The sequence below is a fragment of the Haliotis rufescens genome, unplaced genomic scaffold, assembly GCF_023055435.1.
Source record: "Haliotis rufescens isolate VD_foot unplaced genomic scaffold, xgHalRufe1.0.p SCAF_6, whole genome shotgun sequence".
Taxonomy (NCBI): Eukaryota; Metazoa; Mollusca; class Gastropoda; order Lepetellida; family Haliotidae; genus Haliotis; species Haliotis rufescens.
The window spans coordinates 12,057,576-12,082,620 of record NW_025964334.1 but is presented as its reverse complement, the minus strand read 5'-3'; the positions used below and the strand labels follow the sequence as shown (position 1 = coordinate 12,082,620).

Sequence of the window (25,045 nt, the reverse complement as noted above, 5' to 3'; positions counted from 1 at the left end):
ATGCATTCACGTTAACTTTTTTATAATAGTTTCTGGAATGTTTTTCAAGTTGAATTACCCTTACCATTCGAAATTGGTTAGAAAAAACACATTTGTTACACGATGTCTCTTAACCAAGCCCACGTCGTATGCAGACTGATTCTGCATATCAAAACAGGAAGTGATGTAAAGCACGTATTTTACACGTATCACACAACAAAATAGTATTACCGAGATAATATAGAGTTGCACGCCCTTGAGTCGCTAATGGCAGATACTTCCTTTACCGATCTCGCTGGAGAAAATCAGCATCGATCAGTCCTAATTGATATGTCATAAAAGTTGAATAAAGAAAAGAAACATTTTGTGTTCGACATATTTAATAGGTTAGTAAGCGAACGCTATTACGATTCATTATAAATTAACTACCGCGATAATATAGCGTGCCATGCTACCTTGTCGCGTTGGGGCGGCGGGGTAGCCAAGTGGTTAAAGTGTTCGTTCGTCACACCGATGACCCTGGTTCGATTCCCGACATGGGTACAATGTGTGAATCCCATTTCTAGTGTCCCCCGCCGTGATATTGCTGGAATATTGCTAAAAGCGGCGTAAAACCATACTCACTCACTCACTTCTTTGATCCGCGTTTCTTTTGGCGGTGAGTATATATGTTACAGTGAAACCTCTTTAGTGCAAACCCCTTTAATCCGGATATTTCTGAAAGAGGCGTAAATCGCCACACACAATTATGAAGCTCTTAACGTATACGTTACTGTACCTGTAACTCGTCACTTAGTGTTTAGCACAAATTCCAGATTTCTGATTGGATTTATGCGTTGTAGTTCGTTTAGGTCAAGGTGCTGTCCCATATTAAGGCATCAAATTTTGTACTTTATGTCAAACTTCACGATTAATGTATATTTATAGTCACAAGCCCAAACTAATTAACATTTTTATTCAATTTTACTGCTTGAGATGAGATATCAAATCTAGCGGTTTTTCAGAATTTTTCAGATATAATTTTATGTATTTCGTGTAAATCAGAAAGATGATATTTATCTTGAACATTAAAACGCCACATTAAACTTTAAGTGTCCCTCAAACCATTTATAAAGATACTTCAGACGTATGTCATCAGCAACATCAGATAATGCTACCTAAAAAACGTTAGGGACCACCGGATTCTTTCATGCTACTACAGTTAAACTGTCATGGCATGGACCACCATGGAAGGTCTGGGGTTCGATCCCCGGCCGTGTCATACCAAACACCTTAAAAGATGGTACTTGTTGTTATCCTGCCTCGCGCTCGGCATTAAGGGGCTAAAACAAGGACTGGTCAGCTCGGAGTTAGACTGTCTGAGATGGATATTCATGTTAAACTGCGGCATGGTATCTCAGTAGGACAAGTACAAGCAGCCACCTACACAGACAGACACACAGACACAGACACACAGACAGACACACAGACACACACACACATACACGCAGACGTAGACATACACATGCGCGCACAGACAGGTACATGCCAGTCGCTATTTTAGTGCAATAATCTTAAAGGCGACGTTAAACCCCATATTTTCCCACCTGTCATGGCAAGGAAGATTAACTATAGTAATATGACAGATCGGCCGTTCTTTAACTTCTTTTGAGTTGTATATTTACATTTTTAGCACTTATTAAGTGTTCCTTATATGCTGCAAATATTAAGTGTCATCGCCAGAGAATAACCAAAACAGATTCCAAGGGTCGTAAAAGCCAAAATATTCATGAATGGATATATGAATGATATTTATGAATTGATCACTGAAAATCAGGGACAACTCCAGGCGTTCGCGAATAGGTTAAGCATGTCCTGCCCTCCAGGTAGCAACCGCCATTTGCACAATTTGCATGACAAAGTATGTGTTTGCAAACTGTTTGCTTCAAACAACACAACAGTACTCCTGCTATACGACTGCGGCCTGTAAACAAACCAAGTCAACTTTCATTCGTAAACAACAGGAAAGAATGAACGTTAAATGTGAATGTACATCGGAAAAAGAAGAATAAAAAAGTCTGTTTGACTTTCGTTGTATACAACTTGTTCCAGGTAACTGGTAGCTGATCTCGCGGATGACTCACTGCAAGCCAGTCCAGCAGCCCCGGCATGCTTTCAGACCGTGTTTGTGTTTAACGATGTAAAAGCTTGCAAGATTGTAACTGCAATCACTAAGCAAATATGCTCCCAACTGCCCCACTTAACTTTCAGTGTGGTATATACTTCCCAGCGGTTTTGATATCGTTCAAGTCAGTAAGTGTTTTTTTACTCGTTGTTTAAGTGATTGCACGTGCAGTATATGGTTATGAAATATGGAAATGTTGATAACTGTCCCACTTCCGCAGACCAACTGGAAGGATGTACGTGCATGTGTGTTTATATGTTTCTTATGTTGACAGATAAAACATACGTCACTTGAAAAAAACCCGCGCGATTCCTGTTCTGAAAGGGATATATTTAGTAAATCTGACAGTCAGGTTTAAAAGTATTGTCGATGTTGCTAGATTAGAAATTAGGCTTTTTTTGTGGGCCGTGAATTGCATATAATATAAACTGTAAGGAGTGAGTATTTAGGACGCTTTTAGCAATACAGTCAACTACGGTTATAACGAACTCAAAGGGACTACTAATTTTAGTTCGTTATAACCGTAGTTCGTTATAAGCATATATACAGCATAACTACAGCAAATAGTCGGGACCAAAAAAGTAAGTTCGTTATATCCGTCAGTTCGTTATAAGCGTGTTCGTTATAACCGTAGTTTACTGTATTTCAACCATACCACAGCCGGGGATACCAAGAATGAGTTTCACACATTGTATATGCTCATTTGGGGATCGAATCCGGACCTTTCTCATGCCAACATGTGGTTAAAAAGCCACAAATCTTATGAATGTGTGATAATGGCAAAGCAGTTTATTGAACATATGATTAAGTAAGTGAACATTTTACGTCACATCGTCAATTCTGAAGCCTCTCCCGAGCTTAGATTCAACAAGTAATACTGGATAACGTGTTAGGACATTTCATAATAAATGGGTTGAGTTAGTGTAACGTTGTGGGGAGAAACATCTGAGGAGAAATATCGCCCCAATCCACTTGACCCGAATCGATGTGTCCGTTATGTCAGAAGACACCTGTTTGGTTCACGGGACAAATGTTTCACTGAGGGCAAGTGGCCTCGAGGTGCACGTGAAATAGGTGCGCTCGTGCCATGCACGTGATCACGCCCAAGCACAGACAGTGCGGGATTTGCGGGATTTTGTCTCCAAGAGACAGGCGAAATATTATTACACAGCCCAACTTTGTGGTTTGTTTAGGGGTAAATTTGGGCTCGCTTATGTCGAATTTCAACAACATTATATTTTGTGTGTATGTATATAAACTTCTAAAAAAAGTTAAGAACACATGATTGTTTGCATATGACTATAGTTATTCTGAACTATAGCCATACGGATAAAAATCGAGTGTTCTTTACTTTCTTTTGAGTAGTATATTTGTGGTCACTAAGTGACACACACTTTGATTCGGAGTTTGGGTTGGGGAGGTGGGTGTTGGGAGTTTTATTTGATTGCCCCAAAATGTACATTCTATATCCTGAAAGAGAGGGCCACACAGTTTTGGGGGGACCCATGGCAGATGTTTCAGGGCATCCATCTATTCAGTGAACGATATATTTTTTGTGGATAAAACAGTAGGGCTAGTTACTTAGTCTCATGCATTTTTGCGATCTGCCACCTCCCCGAATGATCGACCCTGAACGCTGTTGTGCTGTGGCGCTTCCTCAAATAGTCGACCCTTGACGCTGTTGTGGTGTAGCGCTTTCCCTTAAATGGTCGAACCTTAACGCTGTTTTGCTGGGACAGTGTGGCGCTTCCCCAAATGGTCGACCCTTAACGCTGTTATGCCCTCCCGAATGGTCGACCCTAACGCTGTTATGCTGTGACGCCCTCCCGAATGGTCGACCCTTAACGCTGTTATGCTGTGACGCCCTCCAGAATGGTCGACCCTAAACGCTGTTATACTGTGACGCCCTCCCGAATGGTCGACCCTTAACGCTGTTATAGTGAGTGAGTGAGTTATAATTTTACATCGCATCGGCAATATTGCAGCCATATCGCGATAACGCTGTTATACTGTGACGCCCTCCCGAATGGTCGACCCTTAACGCTGTTATGCTGTGACGCACTCCCGAATGGTCGACCCTTAACGCTGATGTGCTGTGGCGTTTCCCCAAATGGCCTCCCCTCAACGCTGTTGTGCTGTGGCGGGACTAGTACTGTTAGTACAACATCTGGAATGGCACTCTGGGGTCCGCGGGGGTGAGGGTAGTATACACATGGAGCCAATAACCCCCACAGATAACTCGGTATCAGGGGTATATGCTGGCATAAAGAAAAGGTCATCAAGCAAACGCCAAGTGGATTCCGCGATCTTACAAGGAAACGTGGAAACAATAGTTTACAACGGATTTATTTATCTTGGAGGCCTTCAGCTACATGCTGATATTTAATCGGGCTTCTATTACCCTCGCGTTACAAGAGCTTGAGGTGCATTATTTTGTATTTAGACAAAGCACGATTAAAACATGAACACACGATGCCATTTAGAAAGTGGTCAAATGTAACAAATGTTACATTTGGGATAACACTTTCTGAGTAAAGTACAGATTGGGAGCCGTGCCAATTTACACATGTCAGAGGGGTACACAAAGTACGTGATCTAGACTACCAGTTGTCGGGCTTTCATATTTGTGGAAGCCTCAGTGGCTGAGTGGGTTAGATCGCTGACTTTGTGTCCTGGCGATTAGGTGCCTCACCCTGGCAGTGTGGGTTCGAATCCCGGAGGGGACTCAACCCAAAATAGTACGAGAATCTGTAATTTACTCAGTAAGTGTTATCCCAAATATAACATTTGTTACGATTTATATCTTTTTATAACTCATATTATAATTATTACTTCATTGTTGTGAAAAACAATATTTTCAATTCTTGTGTAATGCCTCTGTTCAGAAGAGGCCCCCAGTACCTGGTATTGTAATGAAATACTCTGACCAAAACAAAAAGTGGTGTTTCAAATTAAGTCTGTGTCCAGAACCTTTATTGTTTAATAAAAGTAATTTCGCATGCTCCTTCCCAGCGTGTGACACCTTCGTTACACTCTCGGTAACATTGCTGCCACCAGTGTGGGCGCGGCCATTACAAGAATCCTGAAATTTGGCCTCTAACCCCAAATGTAGTAACGTTCATACTTTTGTTTATGTCTTTGGGAATGCCATCATATTTCATTTTGAAAAGGTTTACGACTGACCATGTTTTCCAGATGAATTAGCTTTGTTGTTTGTATAATCAGATTGGTTCGAGTGAAGCCCCAGGTCTTTTGTCATCTTGTAGCGACCGGTCATTATCTTCTGACCAGTTCGCGCATGCGCACTCCGGAGTTGACTGAATTATACAGGTCACGTTATGCAAGGGTATGGTAATTCTCTGAAGCCTACATCTCCTTCAACACGTGCCCGTGATAAGGGTCCCAATCAGAGATAGAAGGCGGATAATAGGTGACCGTATTTGCAAACAGTGTGATCCACTTGGCTTAGCGTGTCATCGATGCTTACCTCCTTCCTGGTTGCCCAGGGCAACAAGGTCCGCTCGGCTTCTTCCGCTACCCACTCGACTGACCTCGGGCAGTAATGGAGTAGTGATATTGCCGGATTTCATTGTGAACCGTGTAACACACGATCCTGTCGCACAAAGTTCGTGTAACATGACAGATGTGACCATTGACATAATAGAAATGGTCTTCAGCAACCCATGCTTGCCGTAAAAGGCGACTATGCTTGTCGTAGGAGGCGACTAACGGGATCGGGTGGTCAGGCTCGCTGACTTGGTTGATGCATGTCATCGATACCAATTGCGTGGATCGATGCTCGTGATGTCAATCACTGGATTGTCTGGTCCAGACTCGATTATTTACAGATCGCCGCAATATAGCTGGAATATTGTTGAGTGCGGCGTTAAACAACAAACAGACAAACAAACATAACAGAAATAAGCCATACACTTTGATTTGAAGGCAAAGGCAAACGGAAACAGTTTGAATAGTTACTTAAGGTTCTCGAATGTCGTCAATTTTTGTTGTTTTATGTGATAGTCACGTGTACGAAACTTGTGGGGCTGATTTCACGTTCTTAGTGCTGCGACTTTTCGAATATTGCCTGCGTGAAGTAGTAGGCATGGGCGTCAGTGGTCCTGCACCATGACCGTCGAATATATTTATTTTATGGAAAAAAATATCTAGAAATGCATACAAAAGCAAGCTCTATTCCAATCAGCATAGGGAATTATTTTTATTTTTATAGTCAAGAAGGATATTGTGTAATATAAGATTTGAGAGACTAAATGTTAGTCTAGGGCGTCAGCGCTTTCATTGGTATTTTTCAGCGCATTTATTATGGTACTGTAATAGTATAAGTTTTAATTATGACCCAATTTACGACGGTTTAATTATCGTAGACGTGATTCCAAATGACCCTGGAACGTTTCTTCACACCCCTTCATAACTACATGTGAACGTGTTTTAATGTATCGCAACTTACTGCACAGATCAAGCTTTGAATGGTATTTGGTGATACACATTAAGAAGAGAATTTAGGGATGTCAACTTCTTTATTAGGGTGATGATGGAGATAGTAAATACACCTAAACGTTGTGTTCCTCATAATAAAAAAAGTTGACATCCATAAATTCTCTTCCTCATTACTACAGAGTTGCGCCCCATAGCTGTAAGCTGGTCGCGTGGTTCGTATCCGAGATTATGATTGTTCCAATTCGTTCTTGGTTTGTCGGAACACCATGCTCGTTTGTTTCGGGAACGTGGGAACTATTGTGATTTCCTCGAGCAGGAAGCTGACCCGCGGGATACAACTGAATACTGCTTAAATGTCGCTAATCCCAACCAGCCCGAACCCTATGTCACCAGAAACCTATGCTTTGTTTGTTTGTTTTTTAACGCTGCACTCAGCAATATTCTAGCTATAGGACAGCGGTCCGTAAATAATCGACTCTGGACCAAACAATCCAGTGATTGACATCATGAGCATCGATCCACGCAATTGGGACACGAGAAACCTATGCTTGTGGTAAGTGGCGATTTAGTGGATCAAATGGTCAGGCTCGGTGACTTGGTTGATTGCGTGTCATCGTATCCCGACGGCAAGGATTGGTGCTCATAATATCAATCACTGGTTTGTCTAGTGTCAAACTCATTACTTACAGGCCCACGTAAAAACATTCGAATATTTCTGTGTGGGACGTTAAACAACAAATATACACACATTAAGAATTTGAAGCGACGGTGCCAACAACGTCAAATGTGAATATCAGAAAATAATCTCCACCACCCGACCTCATAAATAACCGTATTTCTGACTTGAGCGAATAATTCACCTTTTAGTGTATTGCCCTAACGACACGGGCAGATGATGTTTATGGTATCAAGAAATGTTAGATGTTTTATTGATGTCTAGATGAACTTCAGATGCATTATCGGGTGTTCGCATGACATCAGCTCAAATTATCTACCTTCTAAACAAAAACAGTTTACGGTCCTCATTTGATAAGAATGTTGAATAAATTGGATACGAGCATATCAAGGACGGTGTTATTGAATTTCAAAATGATAAACATCAGCGGTCATTTTCGTTAAATGTTATCTTGGTTATTGCGTTGTTATCTTCATGGTTGTGGCTACAGTGGCAGTAAACAGGCCCCGACAGCACGACGGAACCCTTACAGCCACGAGGATCTCGTTAACATTTACCCCATCCGCTAACATTTACATCTCTACCGCGATGACAGCTATGGGCTATGCGATAATGAGAGTTATCTAACTTTGATCTGTGAATGTCAAGGCCATTTTAGTGCAGGAAGATGATAAGGCGTATCACTAACGTTAAGATGTGATGACTTCAGTTTGTGTTTAGAAAATGTGCATGCGAGATATTCACCAGTATTACATAACGGTTCGGGTTTTGTGGGAAGATGCTGAATCACGCTTTCTGAATTCAAGACATTTACCCTATCAACGAAACGAATATGATACTATTGGGCATAACTTGGCTATTTTCAAAGGCTTAGTACTTTGTACTTACAGTTAAATGCTTTCTCAATAGGATATTACGTGTGCGTTTCTTTCAGTAATACAGTCTTGATCTTTTACGTGGTAGAAATAGAAAAGTCTAAATGCTGAACCTAAAAGTTGTTATCCATAAAAAGTGTCATGTATTCAAGTTATCCCAACTTCTATATACCTATCAAAGACTTCATAATATATTTTCCACATTATATTATTATGACATTTAATATACACATTACATGTATGTATAAGATAATAGTTTTCTAACAAATGTAAAATGGAAATGTCAGTAAACTATTCACAATTGATTACCAACAAGATCTCCTGAAGAGGTGATTGGGAGCGTCAGGTAAACCTGATGCAGCTGTAAGACGCATGTTTATGAATGTCATGGCACGAACACTGTGACCTTAGTACCTTATTGGTCTCTAGTAGGGAACGGGTGGCCCAGTCGTCTAAGGCTAGTCTAATGGTTCACTGTGAGTGCATTAGAATTTAACGTCGCATCGGCCTTATTTCAGCCATATAGCAACGAGAACAAGTTGACATATGCACAATTAAGTCATGAATACAAAGTTGGTTCACTGAAGTGGTGAACGTCCACGCTTCGTCCTGATCCAGATTAAGCCGATCACTGATGGAATGTTTGGAGGGGATTGGGGGGCACGGGTGGCCCAGTCGTCTAAGGCGCCGCGATTCGCTGTGCAGAGTTGCGTCCTGGACACGCCAGAAACATATGATTGTGGGTTCGAATCCCTTTTCGCCCCGATTATATCTAGGTTTGTCAGCACCATACCCGTGCTCCTGGGTTTCACCGAAGTGGTAAACGTCTGAGACCTGCATCACTTAGGGCTTTCCTCCCACAGTAAGTTGACACGCCGTGATGTAACTGGGATTATGTTAAATGCGGCGTTAAACCCAACTCACTCACTCTTGGTCTCTTGGTTATCAGTTTGTTTTTAAGGTCGCATTCAGCAATATTCCAGCTGTATGATGTCGGTCTGTAAATAATCGAGTCTGGATCAGACAATCCAGAGATAAACATCATGAGTTTCGATCTACGCAACTTGTTTATCCGTGGCTTCATTAGCCAGTACCAGGTGTTTGTCGTAAAGGTAGATGCTGACGCAGAACAATAAAAACAAACACAATTTGATTCCCATGAGTCAAACTTGAGCACGTTGAGCACTCTGATATAGAGACAATGTTACAATTTACAGTTGCCCTTTGAAAACACAATATCCATGAAAAAAATGATCCATTTGACATTTGCCTTTCACTTCTGGCTGATCAAGGGGCAGGGGTGACCCAGTCGTGTTAAGGGCGGCAGATTACTGTGCAGAGTTGCCTCCCTTAGGCGTGCCATGATCCCATGACCGTGGGTTCGAATTCGAGATTCGCCCTGCCGATGATCCTTGGTCTGTTAGAACCACACCCGTGCTCGTGGCTTTTATCAAAGTGGTAATAGTCTTAAACCTGTATAACTTCCGCCATTCCTCCCAAACAATCGTGACACGCCGTGATATAACTGAAACAATCGGCGCCAAACCAACTCACTGTGACCCATCATCAGCTCCGATGTTTTAACCTACGTGAAACATTAACTAGATATTCGTGCACTGGTCTTCATGATGAAATAGATTTCTTAAAAGCACTTGGCCATGACATAGGCCAACCAGTCAGCTTATAATAATTAGTTAGCAAAATTATTGCTCAGTGATAACCTCCCTAACAGGTGCCTTAAATTTACCTCTGGCCTACGTGTCAGCCTGAAGGCGTCGAATGACGCCCAGGCAAGGGCTATCGGGGAAGTGGCTTCATTATTGATGTGTTTTACCGCACTGGTCTTGCTTGCCGTTCATGGAATGCGAAGTAGATAACCTTTTAGCTGGACTGTTTTGACAGGTGTTAATCACTGTATCTGCTTCTGCCTCCATCTACATCAAATTGAGTACATGGTCAAATGAGTTATAATGTAGGTCAGTTGCACGCTGAAAAACGCGAGGGGGAATGTGAGAATTATCCCCTTATGGTGTATCTAAATGGCGATTAATGTACTGCTCTATTTTTACCATTCTTTCATTTTACTATGGTTATGTAGAAGATATATAGTTACGTTTGTTGCTTTTGCAGAATGTTATTGTCATTCAACGATTGCAAATTCGTTTGAAACCGACGCCGTTAGATAGGGTATGTTGAATCGAGAATTATGACCTTGGCTTTGTAAATCTTAAGGACTGATTGAAAAACGAATGTTTTAAAGTTTTATTGGTTGAAACACATGGTTACATGTGCTTCGAGCTGGAATATTGCTGAGCGTGGCGTAAAACAACAAACAAACAAACAAAAATGTGCTTCGAAGCCTGGAAATCTGGACTATTTATTGCGCATGAATACATTGCCAAGCGTTGAAAATGTGGCATTCGGCAAGGGGAAATTGGTGCCCCGTTAAGCGTACATGAATTCGATCAACGTTGGTGGCAGAGAGTAGTTGGATTGGCGACCGTGTCCCACAGCTTGGCCCCTGATAGATAGAAGCACATGTAGTGTCTCCTTAGGCAAGTGAATTTGTTCTTAATATGCATCTGTACACCCAGTAATGAATGGGTACCCGGTAGGGTGATATGTAATATAACTGTTAACCTTCTTGCGCCTCGGAATGCGGCGTTAAACAACAAACAAACAAACAAACAAACTAAATATTAAGTTTACTGAATAACTATTAGAATAACACCGAGCTTCGGAAAATGAGGAAAAACATATATACAGTAAAATATCGATAAACATAATTTGTTTCCAAATTGGTTTTATGGGATGTTGGATTCCTGGAAATATCATTTGGAACCGTCGGCATGTTTCCGTTCCTGCTTCCACCGCCAAAAACTACGTTTCCTTCACCAACAAAGACCCCAAACAGATTGCTCGACCTTGTTGCAACAAACAGCCTGCCACCACTGACCAGGTTCCCTACAACCCAATCCCAGATGCTGATAAGCAAACAGTCCCTCACACATGGAACGCTCCATTGGTTTACTTGCCTTCTCTCCCCCATCTGGAAGGAGCTCGCCTGACAGGCTTTCCCTAGAAGATGTTTCAGAGACGATGCATTACCAAGACCACCCGATAAAAACAGTGGTTCAGGAATGTCGGATAGGTAGCATGTTGACGATGATCTGAGGTATTTACTGAAAGAATTGACCATTGGCTTACTTCTGGTTTCTGGAAAAACAATCTGGCAGTCAACCTAAAGCGCATCTAGCATTGATACCATATGTCTTCCATGGTGTTTAGAACCTTTAGTGTTTTGGGTGGTTCGTGGTTTAATCAGATTATGAGCTACTTACAATGTTTACAGTTTATTTTCAACTTTTCAGCATCTATCTTTGTGCCCATCCTGTAATGAACTATATCAGCTGATTGGTGTCTATTAACGGTTTGATATCTGAAATAAAGCAACATTTCGGTCAACGACCTGTGATGGGTCAAGTTTCAAAAAGCCATTAAAATATATATTTAAGTATATTGCTTCAAACGTTTGAGGTCTTATTATAGCAAAAAATTACATCAAGTTGCAATCTTAGTATATTTTGGAACGTGTACAGTAATACGTTATGGCTGGTTATTTGACCTTCAGAATTCTCTTGATATTAGTTTAACAGTAATCTTCGAGTTCGTTGATATGAGTGAGTGAGTGGTGCGTTAATATTTAACGTCACATCGGCAATATGTCAGCCATATCGTGACTGCAGATATGAAAAGGTCAACCGAAAGCGAATTTGAACAACCAGTGTGTCAGTTTTAAAGTAATAATATGGTATACAGTCAAACACCGTGTGTCGAACTTTAATGTGTCGAACTGTGGTGTTTGACTGTATATGGAAGTGACATTTAACAGCTGTTATATCAGAGAATACCACTAGTACCTGTGCCTTTGCCTGTCGTAATAACCATATGCACACTAACAAAGATATACGATCACCGTAGCGATACCATAGCTTTGTGAAATGCGTTGGTATGGTCGTATCTGGTTTGCTTTGTCCGAAGTTAAACACACACACACACACACACACACACACACACACACACACACACACACACACACACACACACACACACACACACACATTAAACTGTGTATGGCGTAACACAACGTTCATAGCTTACATCCACCTCTCACGGGTGGCCCAGTCGCCTAAGGCGCCGCAATTCGCTCACAGAGTTGCCTCCCTTAGGCGGGCCAGACACGTGTGGTCGTAAGATGGAATCCCAGATTTGCCCTGATTCTGTTTCTAGATGTGTCAGCCCCACAAACGTTGGCTCCACCAAAAGGGTAAACTTCTGAAACCCGCATTAACGTGTGCTCTAACTGTCCAGGTCGCACACTGTGATGTAATTGAAATACTGAAAGCGTCGTTAAACCTCACTCACCCACTCGTACTAATATGCAAAATAAAGTCAAAGCTTATTTTCTATCAACCCCGAATTATCACCTCATAACTAGCCTTTTTTTCTTTGAAACTAATTGAATTGAACCCCGTACGTAATGCACGTCAGAAGAAGATCCAGAAACATTCTACAGAACAGCCATAAATTCAACTCTGGAATATAGAAACTATCATGCTAGATGTACCCAGCTGTGTGAAACAGTATGTCCTTTTGTAGACGCTAATAGAATAATACCCTGCCAAATTGAACGAGTTTCTTAAAACCTTGACTTGTCGTTTTACGATTCTTTAGTGCAGTTCAGTCAAGATGTAAAACAGTGTTATAAAATAAACCTTACAGGCTGATCTAATGTCTAAATTTCTTAACGAGACACGAGTCTTCAAGAGTGGGGCACCGCTTCATGGGGTCATTTGACGTAGTTGCTCTCCAGGCCTGGATGCTCTCACGTGGGTACAAAAAGTTTTCGGAACTGATAAATGGGCTTCTTAAGCAGGGAGGGCTGCAACGATTGTTCAGTTGCCCGCTGGGAGTATCTTACGTTCAAACGTTAATTTACGATGTTCCGTAAGCCAGGGCCGTTTGTGCGTGATGTATGATCGTTCGGTACATAGGTACCTTGGCATATACAGTCCATAAGGACGGACGTTAAAACCGTTTTATGGATCCGCTGACCCTACAAATATTTTTAAAAAATCACATTTTTTATACCGCCGATTTATATCTTACAAAAAGTGTCGATACCAGATGTTAAGCTGTAGGACTGGTTTCATAAACACCGCACAAATGACTTCTTTGCAGAATTAACAAAATATTAAATGCCATTTGTTTTTCTCACAGAAAAATGTCCAAACCAAGAAATTAGAAAGTCTGGATAGATAGATAGATATCTATCTATCTATCTATGGAATGTAAACAAGACAATCTTATATTAAGTGTCAATTCAAAACGGAGGGAAAGCATATCATGACATGCCGTATATCTCACCAAACTCATTCACTCACTCGCGCTTTTGGAATTTTTCTAGTCTTCGGTTGCTCAATTCTGAACGCTACCTTGAGAATGCAAGGCGCCACTCTAGCAGCGTGTGTTTTATGACTTCGGAAGTTACGCCTGACCAATTTGAAACCTGGAGAACCACGCTTGTTTATGCCATCCTTCTCTTGTCAGTAGCTCTTGGTTATTGTCACGGGAAAACCCATTGAGCTAACGGGAGCCATACTTGACCTCGATTTTCTTACTTACGGCATGCAGGACAGGTGTTAACGGTTTCCGGGAGTTCTTATGTGGCATCATCTGGTAGCGGAACTCGCTAATGATGGTCCTATACACTACGAAGGCTAAGAGATAATCTCAAGGGGATGTAGAATGTTACGCTATCTTTACATTTCTTGATCAGTGTCATTTACGTATGTAGTTGTGTTTGTTCTGTAAGTGTTATAGTCATGTCGGTGCGATGGAGTAGCCTTGTGATTAAAGCATTCGCCCAATACGATGAGGGCTCGGGTTCTGTTCCTATCATAAGTACAATGATATTGCTGGAATATTGTTAAAAGTAAAACCATATTCACTCACTACTGCAATATGATAAGTTTTGGTTTGGTTTGGTTTGGTTTGTTGTTTTACGCCGCACTCATCAATATTCCAGCTATGTGACGGCGGTCTGTAAATAATCGAGTCCGGACCAGACAATCCAGTGATTAATATCATGAGCATCGATCCACGCAATTGGTATCGATGACAAGCATCAACCAAGTCAGAGAGCCTGACCACCCGATCCCGTTAGTCGCCTTTTACGACAAGCATGAGTTGCTGAAGACCTATTCTACCCTGGATCTTCACGGGTTGCAATATGATAAGTAAATAACCACTATTGAGCCTGGTAAATCGGATAGCGTGATTTTGTCAATATTGTAATGAACATTTTATTTACTTTATCATACAAATGTAGACGATCGAAGTGCTTTCTTTATCTGTGGCATTCATTATTAAGTACAGTAAACTACGGTTATAACGAACTCAAGGAGACCACTAATTATTTTAGTTCGTTATAACCGTAGTTCGTTATAAGCAAAAACACAGCACATATACATCAAATGGCCAGGACTAAAAAATAAGTTCGTTATGTCGATCAGTTCGTTATAAGCGTGTTCGTTATAAACGTAGTTTACATTATTTGTTTATAAAGAGCCCCTGCTTTGAATTCGGGTGAGACATGTCTCAAATACCTCATACCTACCGGAAGCGCTGTCTAAATGGGGATCGCTTGGTCAGACTCGGTGTCTCAGCTGATCATGCAGGAACGTCTCAGTAGCTTTTAGACAAGGAGGAGCTTGATTTATCGACGGTACTCATTCCGCCTTTACTGCCATAGACTGCTTTGGTGAATGTTAGTGTGAAGTTTAGACATGTATGTGTGTCACTGTGCTGGTTCATGGGGAGAAAATAGGGCGCCAGTACCCTCGTTGGTCGTGAGGAGCGATCGGATGATTTCAATTTGTAGCCGGCTAATTACATTAACCTTCTCCCAGTGTCTGGTCCAGACGGGATAAGGCTGAAGTGCTGACTGTGGCATAAAACAACATTCTATCGCATACATGTATACTCACCGACAAAAGAAACGCGAATACCGTTATATATATGTTGGTCAGTATATGATGAATTACTCATATTTAACAGATATAGATTGGTTTGATGCACAAACGAACATACTGGCATTTTGTGCGAACCGACGCTTATGAATATGACGTCATAGATCCATGACTCAAGATGCACCATTTGTCTCATGCAGGATTAGTGTGAAAAGTTTGGAAATCAAGTGCAGTATATCGTGATAAGAATAAAGACAGTCTGTGGTAACGCATGACTGATTGTTAGTTTTGTCACTTTTGGTACACATTGGAAACATCTCTTCTTAACGTACGAGTGATTAAAGCAGAAAGCCCAGCTTCGATTTCCGACAGGGGTACAATATGTGAAGCCCATTCCCCGTGTCCCCCGCCGTGATATTGCTGGAATATTGCTAAAAGCGGCGTAAAACCATACTCACTCACTCACTTCTTTGATCCGCCTTTCTTTTGGAGGTGAGTATATATGTTACAGTGAAACCTCTTTAGTACAAACCCCTTTAATCCGGTAATTACGTTTTCCGGACCTTTATTGTTGGAGACTGTAGAGGGACATTACTAATGACGACTTCAGTTAGTCTTGATTAACGGGTTTCACGTTATGTATCACGATGTGGTAACGTGATGTGGGAGGACAAGATGAATGGTATTGCCATGAGAAACAAATAATCTGAACAAGAGAGATTTGAACCAATGGTACATATGTAATAGACAGATATCGACAGGACGTATTCACCGAGATAGTCGCCAATTAAATGAATTACCATTTACGAGGCCAAAGGGTTTCAGATCTACAAGTAGAAATGAAGCACATACCCCCCCCCCCCCCCCCCCCCCCCACACACACACACACACACACACACGGCTTACACTGCCCTCAGACACCATGGATTTACTGTCTAGCTAGGTTAATGTTACCACCAAATATCCCAACTGTTTAATCACGTCTGGACTTTGTCTTGATAAACCTTGTGAGTATGCTGTAAACGCCGAGGAAACAAACGGAATGTCTGGATGTACCGTGTGTATACCTTGACCTTGAACTTGACCTCTGAACCAGACCATACTTTGTCCTGTTATATATACACTTGTGTCTGTTAGGCTTGTGTTGTCTAGGGGTGTGTGTATTTGGTAACAACTAACATCTTTCAATTAACGATGTATGTTAATGAAGAGGGCGCGAAGTGGTTTCGTAAGTCATCGGGGCCGTCATGTAATTCCAGTTCAAACATTTTACATTTGTTTGTTTGTTTTGTTTGTTGTTGCGCCGCACTCATCAATATTCCAGCTATATGACGGCGGTCTGTAAGTAATCGAGTCTGGACCAGACAATCCAGTGATTGACTTCACCAGCATTTGGGATACGATGACATGCATCAACCAAGTCGGCGAACCTGACCACCCGATCCCGTTAGTCGCCTCTAACAACAAACATAGTCGCCTTTTACGTCAAGAACGGGTTGCTTAAGACCTATTCTAACCCGGATCTTCGCGGGTCGAAAATTTTACAATGTGAATGGAATATACTTTACTTCTATTCATGACCTGACTTTACTAGTATATCATCTTAAGCCGATGACTTGAATCGATGCTCATCCCATCGACCACTGGTTTTGTGCTCAAAACCAAACATTCTTTGCAGTCTGTTGAAATTTTATTTCCCGATGTTGTAAACTCGATTCAATCATGATATTCCACAGTGCATGTGCGCTATTGCAGTGAATGAACGAGTGAGTTCGGCCGCTTTGAACAGGTTTTCAGTTTTATCACAGCACGTCTCTTTGATGTGGGAGTAAAGCCAGAAAAGATGCAGGTCTCAGGTGTTTACCAGTGTGGTGAAACCTACGAGCATGGGTATGTTGCTGGCAAACCTACAAACATAATCAGGGCGAATCTGAGATTCGAACTCGCAATCATACGTTTCTCGTACTCTGCACTGCGAACTAGAGGCGAGCAATCTCATTAAAATCAGATCTTAGTTCTCGCTACCGCTAAACAAAGATCTGAGGACATCCCATTACGGGTCACGTCAGAACTACCTTTCGCGAATTTTGACCGACCGATGAAATGACTGACAAGAAGTCGACATCAGCAAATCAGAAGGCAGCTTTCTCGAGCTTTACGACACTAGTTTCAAACTGGCGACTACGCTTCGAAACATATTTTGACGTATTCTCGATTAAAAAGATTAAAACTGATAAGAAGAACATTCTGGAATTTCTTATAGATGGACTAGATTGTATGGACATAATCTTAAAACCCGTAACTGTCGTTCGGAATACCCCGTGTTAAATGTTTCGTGGTTGCATGATAAGAAAACACATTCCGACTGTCAATTTCATGATCTGGTAAGCGACGCTCTGATTGGTTGGATGAAAGGTCGTTCTGACGTGACCCTTATTGGGATGTCCTCAGATCTTAGTTTAGCATAGCGAGAACTAAGATCTGATTTTAATGAGATTGAGAGGCGAGTAGTGGGCCATCCGAGATCCCGGCAAATATTGCCAATTAAAGAGACTTGAGTTTTGATCGGACTGCAGGTTAGTGGTAAACATATAGCATCTTGAATAATATCTCACTTCCCATACAAACATCCCATTAACTAGACGATTATTGCATCTACGTACACTGCAAAATATACACACATGGCAGTCTAAACGTGCATCGCATGTCGTTTATTGATTCAGTTAATCAGGTACGTGCAATGTGCATTAGGAGAAATAAGAAAGTCTTTTGTATATACCCTGCTGTGTGTCAGCAGAGCAAGAGGTGAGCACCATCACGTTCTGAGCAACACGTGAGCTCCGAAGGTGTCGATTTATAAAAAAAATGATAACCGCTCGTTAAATAAGATCCTGCAGAGAACACGGTTGATGTAGAGCAGATTTCGGCTGCTGGTGATGTGAGTAAAGTAAACTTGCACAAGTCTCTAAAGCAATAACTATTTTTAAAATAATAATTTCTAGATTATGTAAATAATAACAAAAAGTTGTCCCTATAAGAGACTGGGGTCCTAACTGACCTCATATCTAGACTTGCCTCTTAGGAGGATAGAATTACTACACATCCATGGATTTTCTTTTAGTACAGCCTTGGAGCAAGGCTATGTGTAAAGCGCGAAGCTGGAATGCTGCGTTTGATCCATAGATCATCGCGTCGAATTAGATCGTTTTTAACATCCTGATAAGCTTTCTGATCAAGCACAAAGCAGCTCCCGGGGAAGTAACACATTCCAGACAAGGATGTAATATGCAGTTGCCAAAAATTTAGATGTGTGTTGTTAAATCGTTAACTTACACTGGACATCTTTCTCAGATTTTAAGTGTCTGGTTTTTTAAATTTCTGACTGTATGTTAATCAGTTAACGTTTAAGGTTGTAAACATATTACATCAGAAAACTGATGGCGTCTCAAATGGAAAATGAGGTGATGTACAAGGTTAGAAATTATTTTCCCAATAATTGTTCATGCATACCCGTGCAGATAGTGTGTTGTTGGGCGGCTCGACACATTTAGGCGGGGCATTTATGGTTTGGTTCTGTACATTGTGTCTCAATCAATGTAAACGTTACTGTAGAAATGCAAGAAATTATGAATGAAATTAGCGAGTTTACTGAAACTTAAATTGACTGATTAAATCGATATTAACTTATGTTACTACCAAACACAAAAGGTTTTGACGGAAATTCGTTCAGGCGCCGCAATGTGGAGTTACGTCCTTTAGTCGAGTCAAGATCCGCTGATCGACGAGTGTTCGAATTCCTGTTTCGGTCCGATTATAATCCCTGGTTTGTGAGAAACAAACAGGTGTTCGTTGGTTTCCCCTTAGCGGTAGATTTCCACGAGGGAGTGCATCACTTCCTACATTAAGCTGTCTCGACGCGATATAACATCCTTTCCACGCCCACTGTCTTCATATAAATGTATTTTTCTGCCTTTTTTATACCAACATGTACCCACCTTCAGTCGTATACGCGTTTCAAGAATTTCAGAACAGTGCAATCGATATGAAGTGATTCCATGTTATCTGCGTCCATCTCTATCCTTACAGACATACATGTAATGATCACTGCGTATATCTTGTTATGCAACTCGCGGCTCTACACACCCTGATGGTAAACACACAGACATACGTTTTGCAATGCAATCCTAATGATGCCATGTAAACTGTCTTGTGTAAGAACGCGTTTGTTATTTTACTCCAAGCCCAGGAAGATGAGATAATTGTAGGAGGAGTGCAACCTGTTTTGCTTGAAGGGAAGCTAAGAAAGCAGGTGCTCTATCCTCAGTCGCGTAACACTCTCTGGTTGTTATTTCTTTAACAGAGGTGTGCAGCAAGGAGACGATAACCTACCTTGGCTCTTACTGCTTGGAAATTGCGTGTATGGAGAACTGTTGATGCTTTTATAGTTTGCATGTTTGCATCATGTGATAAGTAAATTACCATAAGAGAATATACAGTAAACTACATTTATAACGAACACGCTTATAACGAACTGACTTTTTTGGTCCCGGCATTTTGCTGCATATATTCTGTATACATGATGAAGTTTGCTGTGTGTTTATTGTTGTCTTATAGGAAGGAAAATAGGTTATGATTGCTATGTTTTGCAATTCGTGTGCACTGGGGAATTTAATGATATTTATTGGTCATGTTTTTGGTTTACGGAATTTGTTACCTATGAAAGTGATTTTTTTTCAAAATATAGTTAACTACGTTTGTAATGAACACGCTTAAAACGAACTGACGAATATAACGAAATGACCTTTTTGGTCCCGGCAATTTGCTGCATATATACTGTATACATGCTTATTACGACTACGGTTATAATGAACTAGAATTAGAGCTCCCTTTGAGTTCGTTATAACCGTAGTTTACTGTAAAGGCAAGGGGGCCAAAATTCTCAGAAATTGGAGGTCATTTGCTAGAGTCCCGAGGCTATTGACAAATGCACAAAATATATTCTTTTCTTTATTTTACATCAAAGGTAATAATTTAGATTATAAAATTGTGGTGAAATGCGTTATGTTTCAGATCAAAGATTTAGATCCAGATTAATTTGGTACTGGTTTGTTTGTCTTTCTTTGTCTTGCAAGTAAACTGGAAAAAGATAGCAGTTTCAAAATATTAATTTTATTATGAACATAACATGACGTTTTATTTGAAGATACATGCCGGTATAGATGAATCGTTTTAGAACATTCGCGCAACGCATTTACATCTACCTGCACAGGTTTGTTCATCTGTGATCAGAGGTGAGGTGAGGTGGGGTTTAACGTCGCGTCCAAGATTATTGCACTTATATAGCAGCGTGCATGTACGTGTGTGTGTGGCTGCTTGTACTAGTCCGGACTGATGCCGATTTATAGTGCTAGCTCACTGAGATACCATGCCGCAGTTTAACATGAATACCCCACTCAGACACAGTATACTGACTCCGAGCCGACCAGTCCTTGTTTTAGCCCCTTAATGCCGAGCGCCAGACAGGCCAACAACAAGTACCATCTTTTAACGTCTTTTGGTATGACGCGGCTGGGGATCGAACCCCGGACCTTCCGCTCTCCGGGCGGATGCTCTACCACATGACCACGGAGGCGGTCTATCTGTCATCTTATATGCCATGGCTCAGCTCAAAATTAATGTGAACATTCCTTCTTTCAGAATCATCAGTACAAGTAGGACTTGGTTGCAAAGAATGTCAAGGTAAGATCCTTACAATACAATCGTATCAATACTAATTTTCAATATTAAACTTTAAAAGGCGTTCCTTTACACGTTCCTAGAATTTAACATGTATTGACGTTTCTGTTTCCCGAAAAAGATCCAAAGAACCCCTTTATCATCTAGCCCCTCCCCTCGCTGAAATGAGTCACAGGTAAAGTTCTCACGGTCAAGGTGTTTACCTGTAGCGCGGCCCCTGTCTCTGTGACGATGTCAATCAAAGGTATTGAAACTAACATCCCTTGAAATATATCCCCGCATCATAAAAACTGTCCACACTATCTGCACCTTTCAAGTGCCTTTTGAATGTGATGAAAGGGGTGAAAATAAAATCGTTCAAGGTATATGTACTTTAGTAACCAGATTCGAAGTATTTAAACTTTTCAACCAACTGTATCCAGTTTCATTTGAACATGGGAATAGCTTATTCATTGCGTTGGGCGCTTAGGAGTTCGTGCTTGGTTACGATGGCATAAAGGAGACTTGTCAGTCATGTATCATAGCTGAATAATGACGTGTTTTAAAAATGGTATCAAAACAACTAATTTTTTTTTCTTTTCAACTTTCTATCATTCCCGAAGAGAGTGATACTATAATACATGGAGATTTGTGTATGGGTGCAGGGATGGTGGGTGCAGGGGTGGTGGGTGCAGGTGTGTAGGGTGCAGGGATTGTGGGTGCAGGGGTGGTGGTGCAGGGGTGGTGGGTGCAGGGGTGTAGGGTGCAGTGGTGTAGGGTGCAGGGGTGGTGGGTGCAGGGGTGGTGGGTGCAGGGGTGTAGGGTGCAGTGGTGTAGGGTGCAGGGGTGGTGGGTGCAGGGGTGGTGGGTGCAGGGGTGGTGGGTGCAGGGATTGTGGGTGCAGGGGTGGTGGTGCAGGGGTGGTGGGTGCAGGGGTGGTGGGTGCAGGGGTGGTGGGTGCAGGAGTGGTGGGTGCAGGGGTGGTGGTGCAGGGGTGGTGGGTGCAGGGATTGTGGGTGCAGGGGTGGTGGTGCAGGGGTGGTGGGTGCAGGGGTGGTGGGTGCAGGGGTGGTGGGTGCAGGGATTGTGGGTGCAGGGGTGGTGGTGCAGGGGTGGTGGGTGCAGGGGTGGTGGTGCAGGGGTGGTGGTGCAGGGATTGTGGGTGCAGGGGTGGTGGTGCAGGGGTGGTGGGTGCAGGGGTGGTGGTGCAGGGGTGGTGGGTGCAGGGGTGGTGGGTGCAGGGGTGGTGGTGCAGGGATTGTGGGTGCAGGGGTGGTGGTGCAGGGGTGGTGGGTGCAGGGGTGGTGGTGCAGGGGTGGTGGTGCAGGGGTGGTGGGTGCAGGGGTGGTGGGTGCAGGGGTGGTGGTGCAGGGATTGTGGGTGCAGGGGTGGTGGTGCAGGGGTGGTGGTGCAGGGGTGGTGGTGCAGGGGTGGTGGTGCAGGGGTGGTGGGTGCAGGGGTGGTGGGTGCAGGGGTGGTGGTGAAGGGATTGTGGGTATTGTGGGTGCAGGGGTGGTGGTGAAGGGATTGTGGGTGCAGGGGTGGTGGTGAAGGGATTGTGGGTATTGTGGGTGCAGGGGTGGTTGTGCAGGGGTGGTGGGTGCAGGGGTGTAGGGTGCAGGGGTGGTGGCGGCAGGGGTGTAAGGGGGAGGGGTGGTGGGTGCAGGGGTGTAGGGTGCAGGGGTGGTGGGTGTAGGGGTGTCCTCATAATTTACTTGATTTCGTTTTCACAAACCATTTTGTGCAAAGTCATGTTGACATCATTTGATTTTGGACCACCATTACGCTTGCCGCCTTGTTTTGTGTGAATGTAAACATAATACACTCATCTCTGTCCTGTTATCAAGCAATGACTGCAAATGGCGCATTACCCTGTCAGAGTACGTAAGTTATTGTGGATAATTAAGGGAAAAGTACAGCAGTTGGTAGAGATGTAGAGCCGTTCCCTGCAATTGTGTCATTCAGGGGCGCTGTAGGCAGTCACTGCCGTCGTTGACAGGTTAGTATTTTGTTTGGCAGAAGTTGTTTGATCAAGGTTACAACATTCAAGGCCTCGGTAAAGCTTTCAAAAAGTTTTATGGTAGACATGTGGAGGACATTTCCAAATTTGACGCATCGGTGACAAAAATGTCTATTTTGACTTGTACCATATGTTCCCGTGTTTTGTCAGGTGAATAGTTGACGTGCCTTTGCATGTGTTTGTAACGGGTGGCATCTTTGAATCAGGATATGCCCACCTTTATTTATCACCATTATTTGATTGTGATTCATAAACACATGCTCATTATATAGTCAGAGATTTCTACTGAAAAGTGTTTTGTCGCTTTTATTGCAAATAGAATACATTTTAATCATGGATTTGTCACAATAACTTGTTTGTAGAGCCGAAACTAGCAATGTTTTCTTATGAACATTTTCCATCATATGTTTCACTGTTCCATATTATCAGCATGCAAAATGACATAGAACGAGTATCTTGTATCGCGTTCAGTTGTGTATCGTCGTCCGCACGCAGAGATGTCATGTGAGCACATGAGAACGTGACGTGACGAATGATGGCCCACCCGTGTCAATAGAGACCATGTGTTGGGTGGGACAGTTTAAGCAAACGGGTGGGAGGGCGGCCTAGCGGGTATGCATCGTCCTCCAGCACAGCATTAAGCTATTACTATTTCCGGATACAAATATTTATGAATATCCTCAATGTTCACATAGGACCGTATGAAATCACGATATATTTACCTAAAAGCTTAGACAATAAAGCAAACTTGAAATCAGGAGGTTTTATAGTATAATGTTTTGAACATGTCTATTATATGGTCTCTGGTAGTTGATGCTGTTTAAGTTAACATGAGATCTATTTAAGTGTATTACTTCTCTTTTTATTTAATTAGTAACCGAATACATTGAAACACTGAATCCCCCTGAAATTAGCCGTTTTAAGAAATGTCGGATTGTTGAAAGCATTGTGACAGAATAATGTCCCTTTGTATGTAGAAGTGTTTCCAGCGGTAATCGGGTGGAAGGTGGGTTTTCCGGGTAAGTGGAGCCTGGACTAACAGTGTTTCACGGTTTACTTGATAACAATAATAAACAATTGGCGATTTCAATTTCAGTATCAATTTAATCGTAGATCACGACTATTTGCACAGCATGAACAGGTTCGGGTGACCGTAAGATCAACACCTCGTTGAACTGACGTGAACAAATGAGAAAATATGAGATGGTACCAGAGTGCATAGAAACCAGCAGTTTCATTCACGAAACGACAAAAGGAACCGTTTAATATACACGTTTATATATGCCACAAAGCATCAGAACAATCAGAGCAGATAAAGGTCAATTATAGCAGAGAAACATATGGAACACACCGCCATGCAGTGGGACGATTATTCCCGACTGTTTAATGTGATGTTGACCAAGGGAAATCGGCAACACCTTTTTTTATTGTAATATAGATGAATAGTAACCGGGTAGAAAGTTCACCTTGTCGAACACAGGTACTCATGCGAACGCCATTTATTTCTGTGCATGTGTGTATGTGGTGATATCCTCGGTGCCCTCATGGACAACGGAAAGGATATTGAGGATGTAACTGCCATGTTAGAAAGGTTAGTAAGTCTAGATGATGTTTGCTGTATGTAACATGTTGACTCGCTGTGGAAAAAAACTCGTCATATTTGACGACGGGATATGAATGGGAGGGTAAATATGTATCACTGTGCTGTTGTATGTTGTTTCGTGAGGTAAAATGATAAATGTATAGTATTGAATGGAATGAGTTACGTGACGAGTTTTGTATTATATGTCACTTTAATGAATATTAATTCTATGCAATAATAAATGGATCCAATACACATTAGGATACATGTCAACGCAATGGTACAAAAATATAATCAATATTGGTAGATATCCTTACTTGAGCACTGGCAACTAATATAAATCTTGACATATGATATAGCTTCTCACTTGATACATCAATATTGGTATTTATGTCAATACAATGGTTCAAAAATATAATCAATATTGGTAGATATCAACACTTAGGTACTGGCAACTAATATAAATTTTGACATAAAATATAGCTTCTCACTTGATATATCAATATTGGTATTTATGTCAACACAATGGTTCAAAAATATAATCA

General features: G+C 41.9%; 1 protein-coding gene across 3 annotated transcripts in view; it reads left to right on the top strand.

Moving 5' to 3' along the window:
• Positions 1 to 25,045, top strand: part of LOC124135498 (myosin light chain kinase, smooth muscle-like) — a 104,307-nt gene that overhangs the window by 37,417 nt on the left and 41,845 nt on the right. For 2 of the 3 annotated variants that reach the window (XM_046500897.2, XM_046500896.2), the window contains one exon: positions 20,881 to 20,922. In XM_046500897.2, the coding sequence (XP_046356853.1) occupies positions 20,915 to 20,922 (8 nt within the window). In that variant the 5' untranslated portion in view covers positions 20,881 to 20,914. Of the gene's footprint in view, positions 1 to 20,880; positions 20,923 to 24,421; positions 24,510 to 25,045 lie in introns of those variants that run through there. The other variant, XM_048385821.1, reaches the window with a different exon arrangement.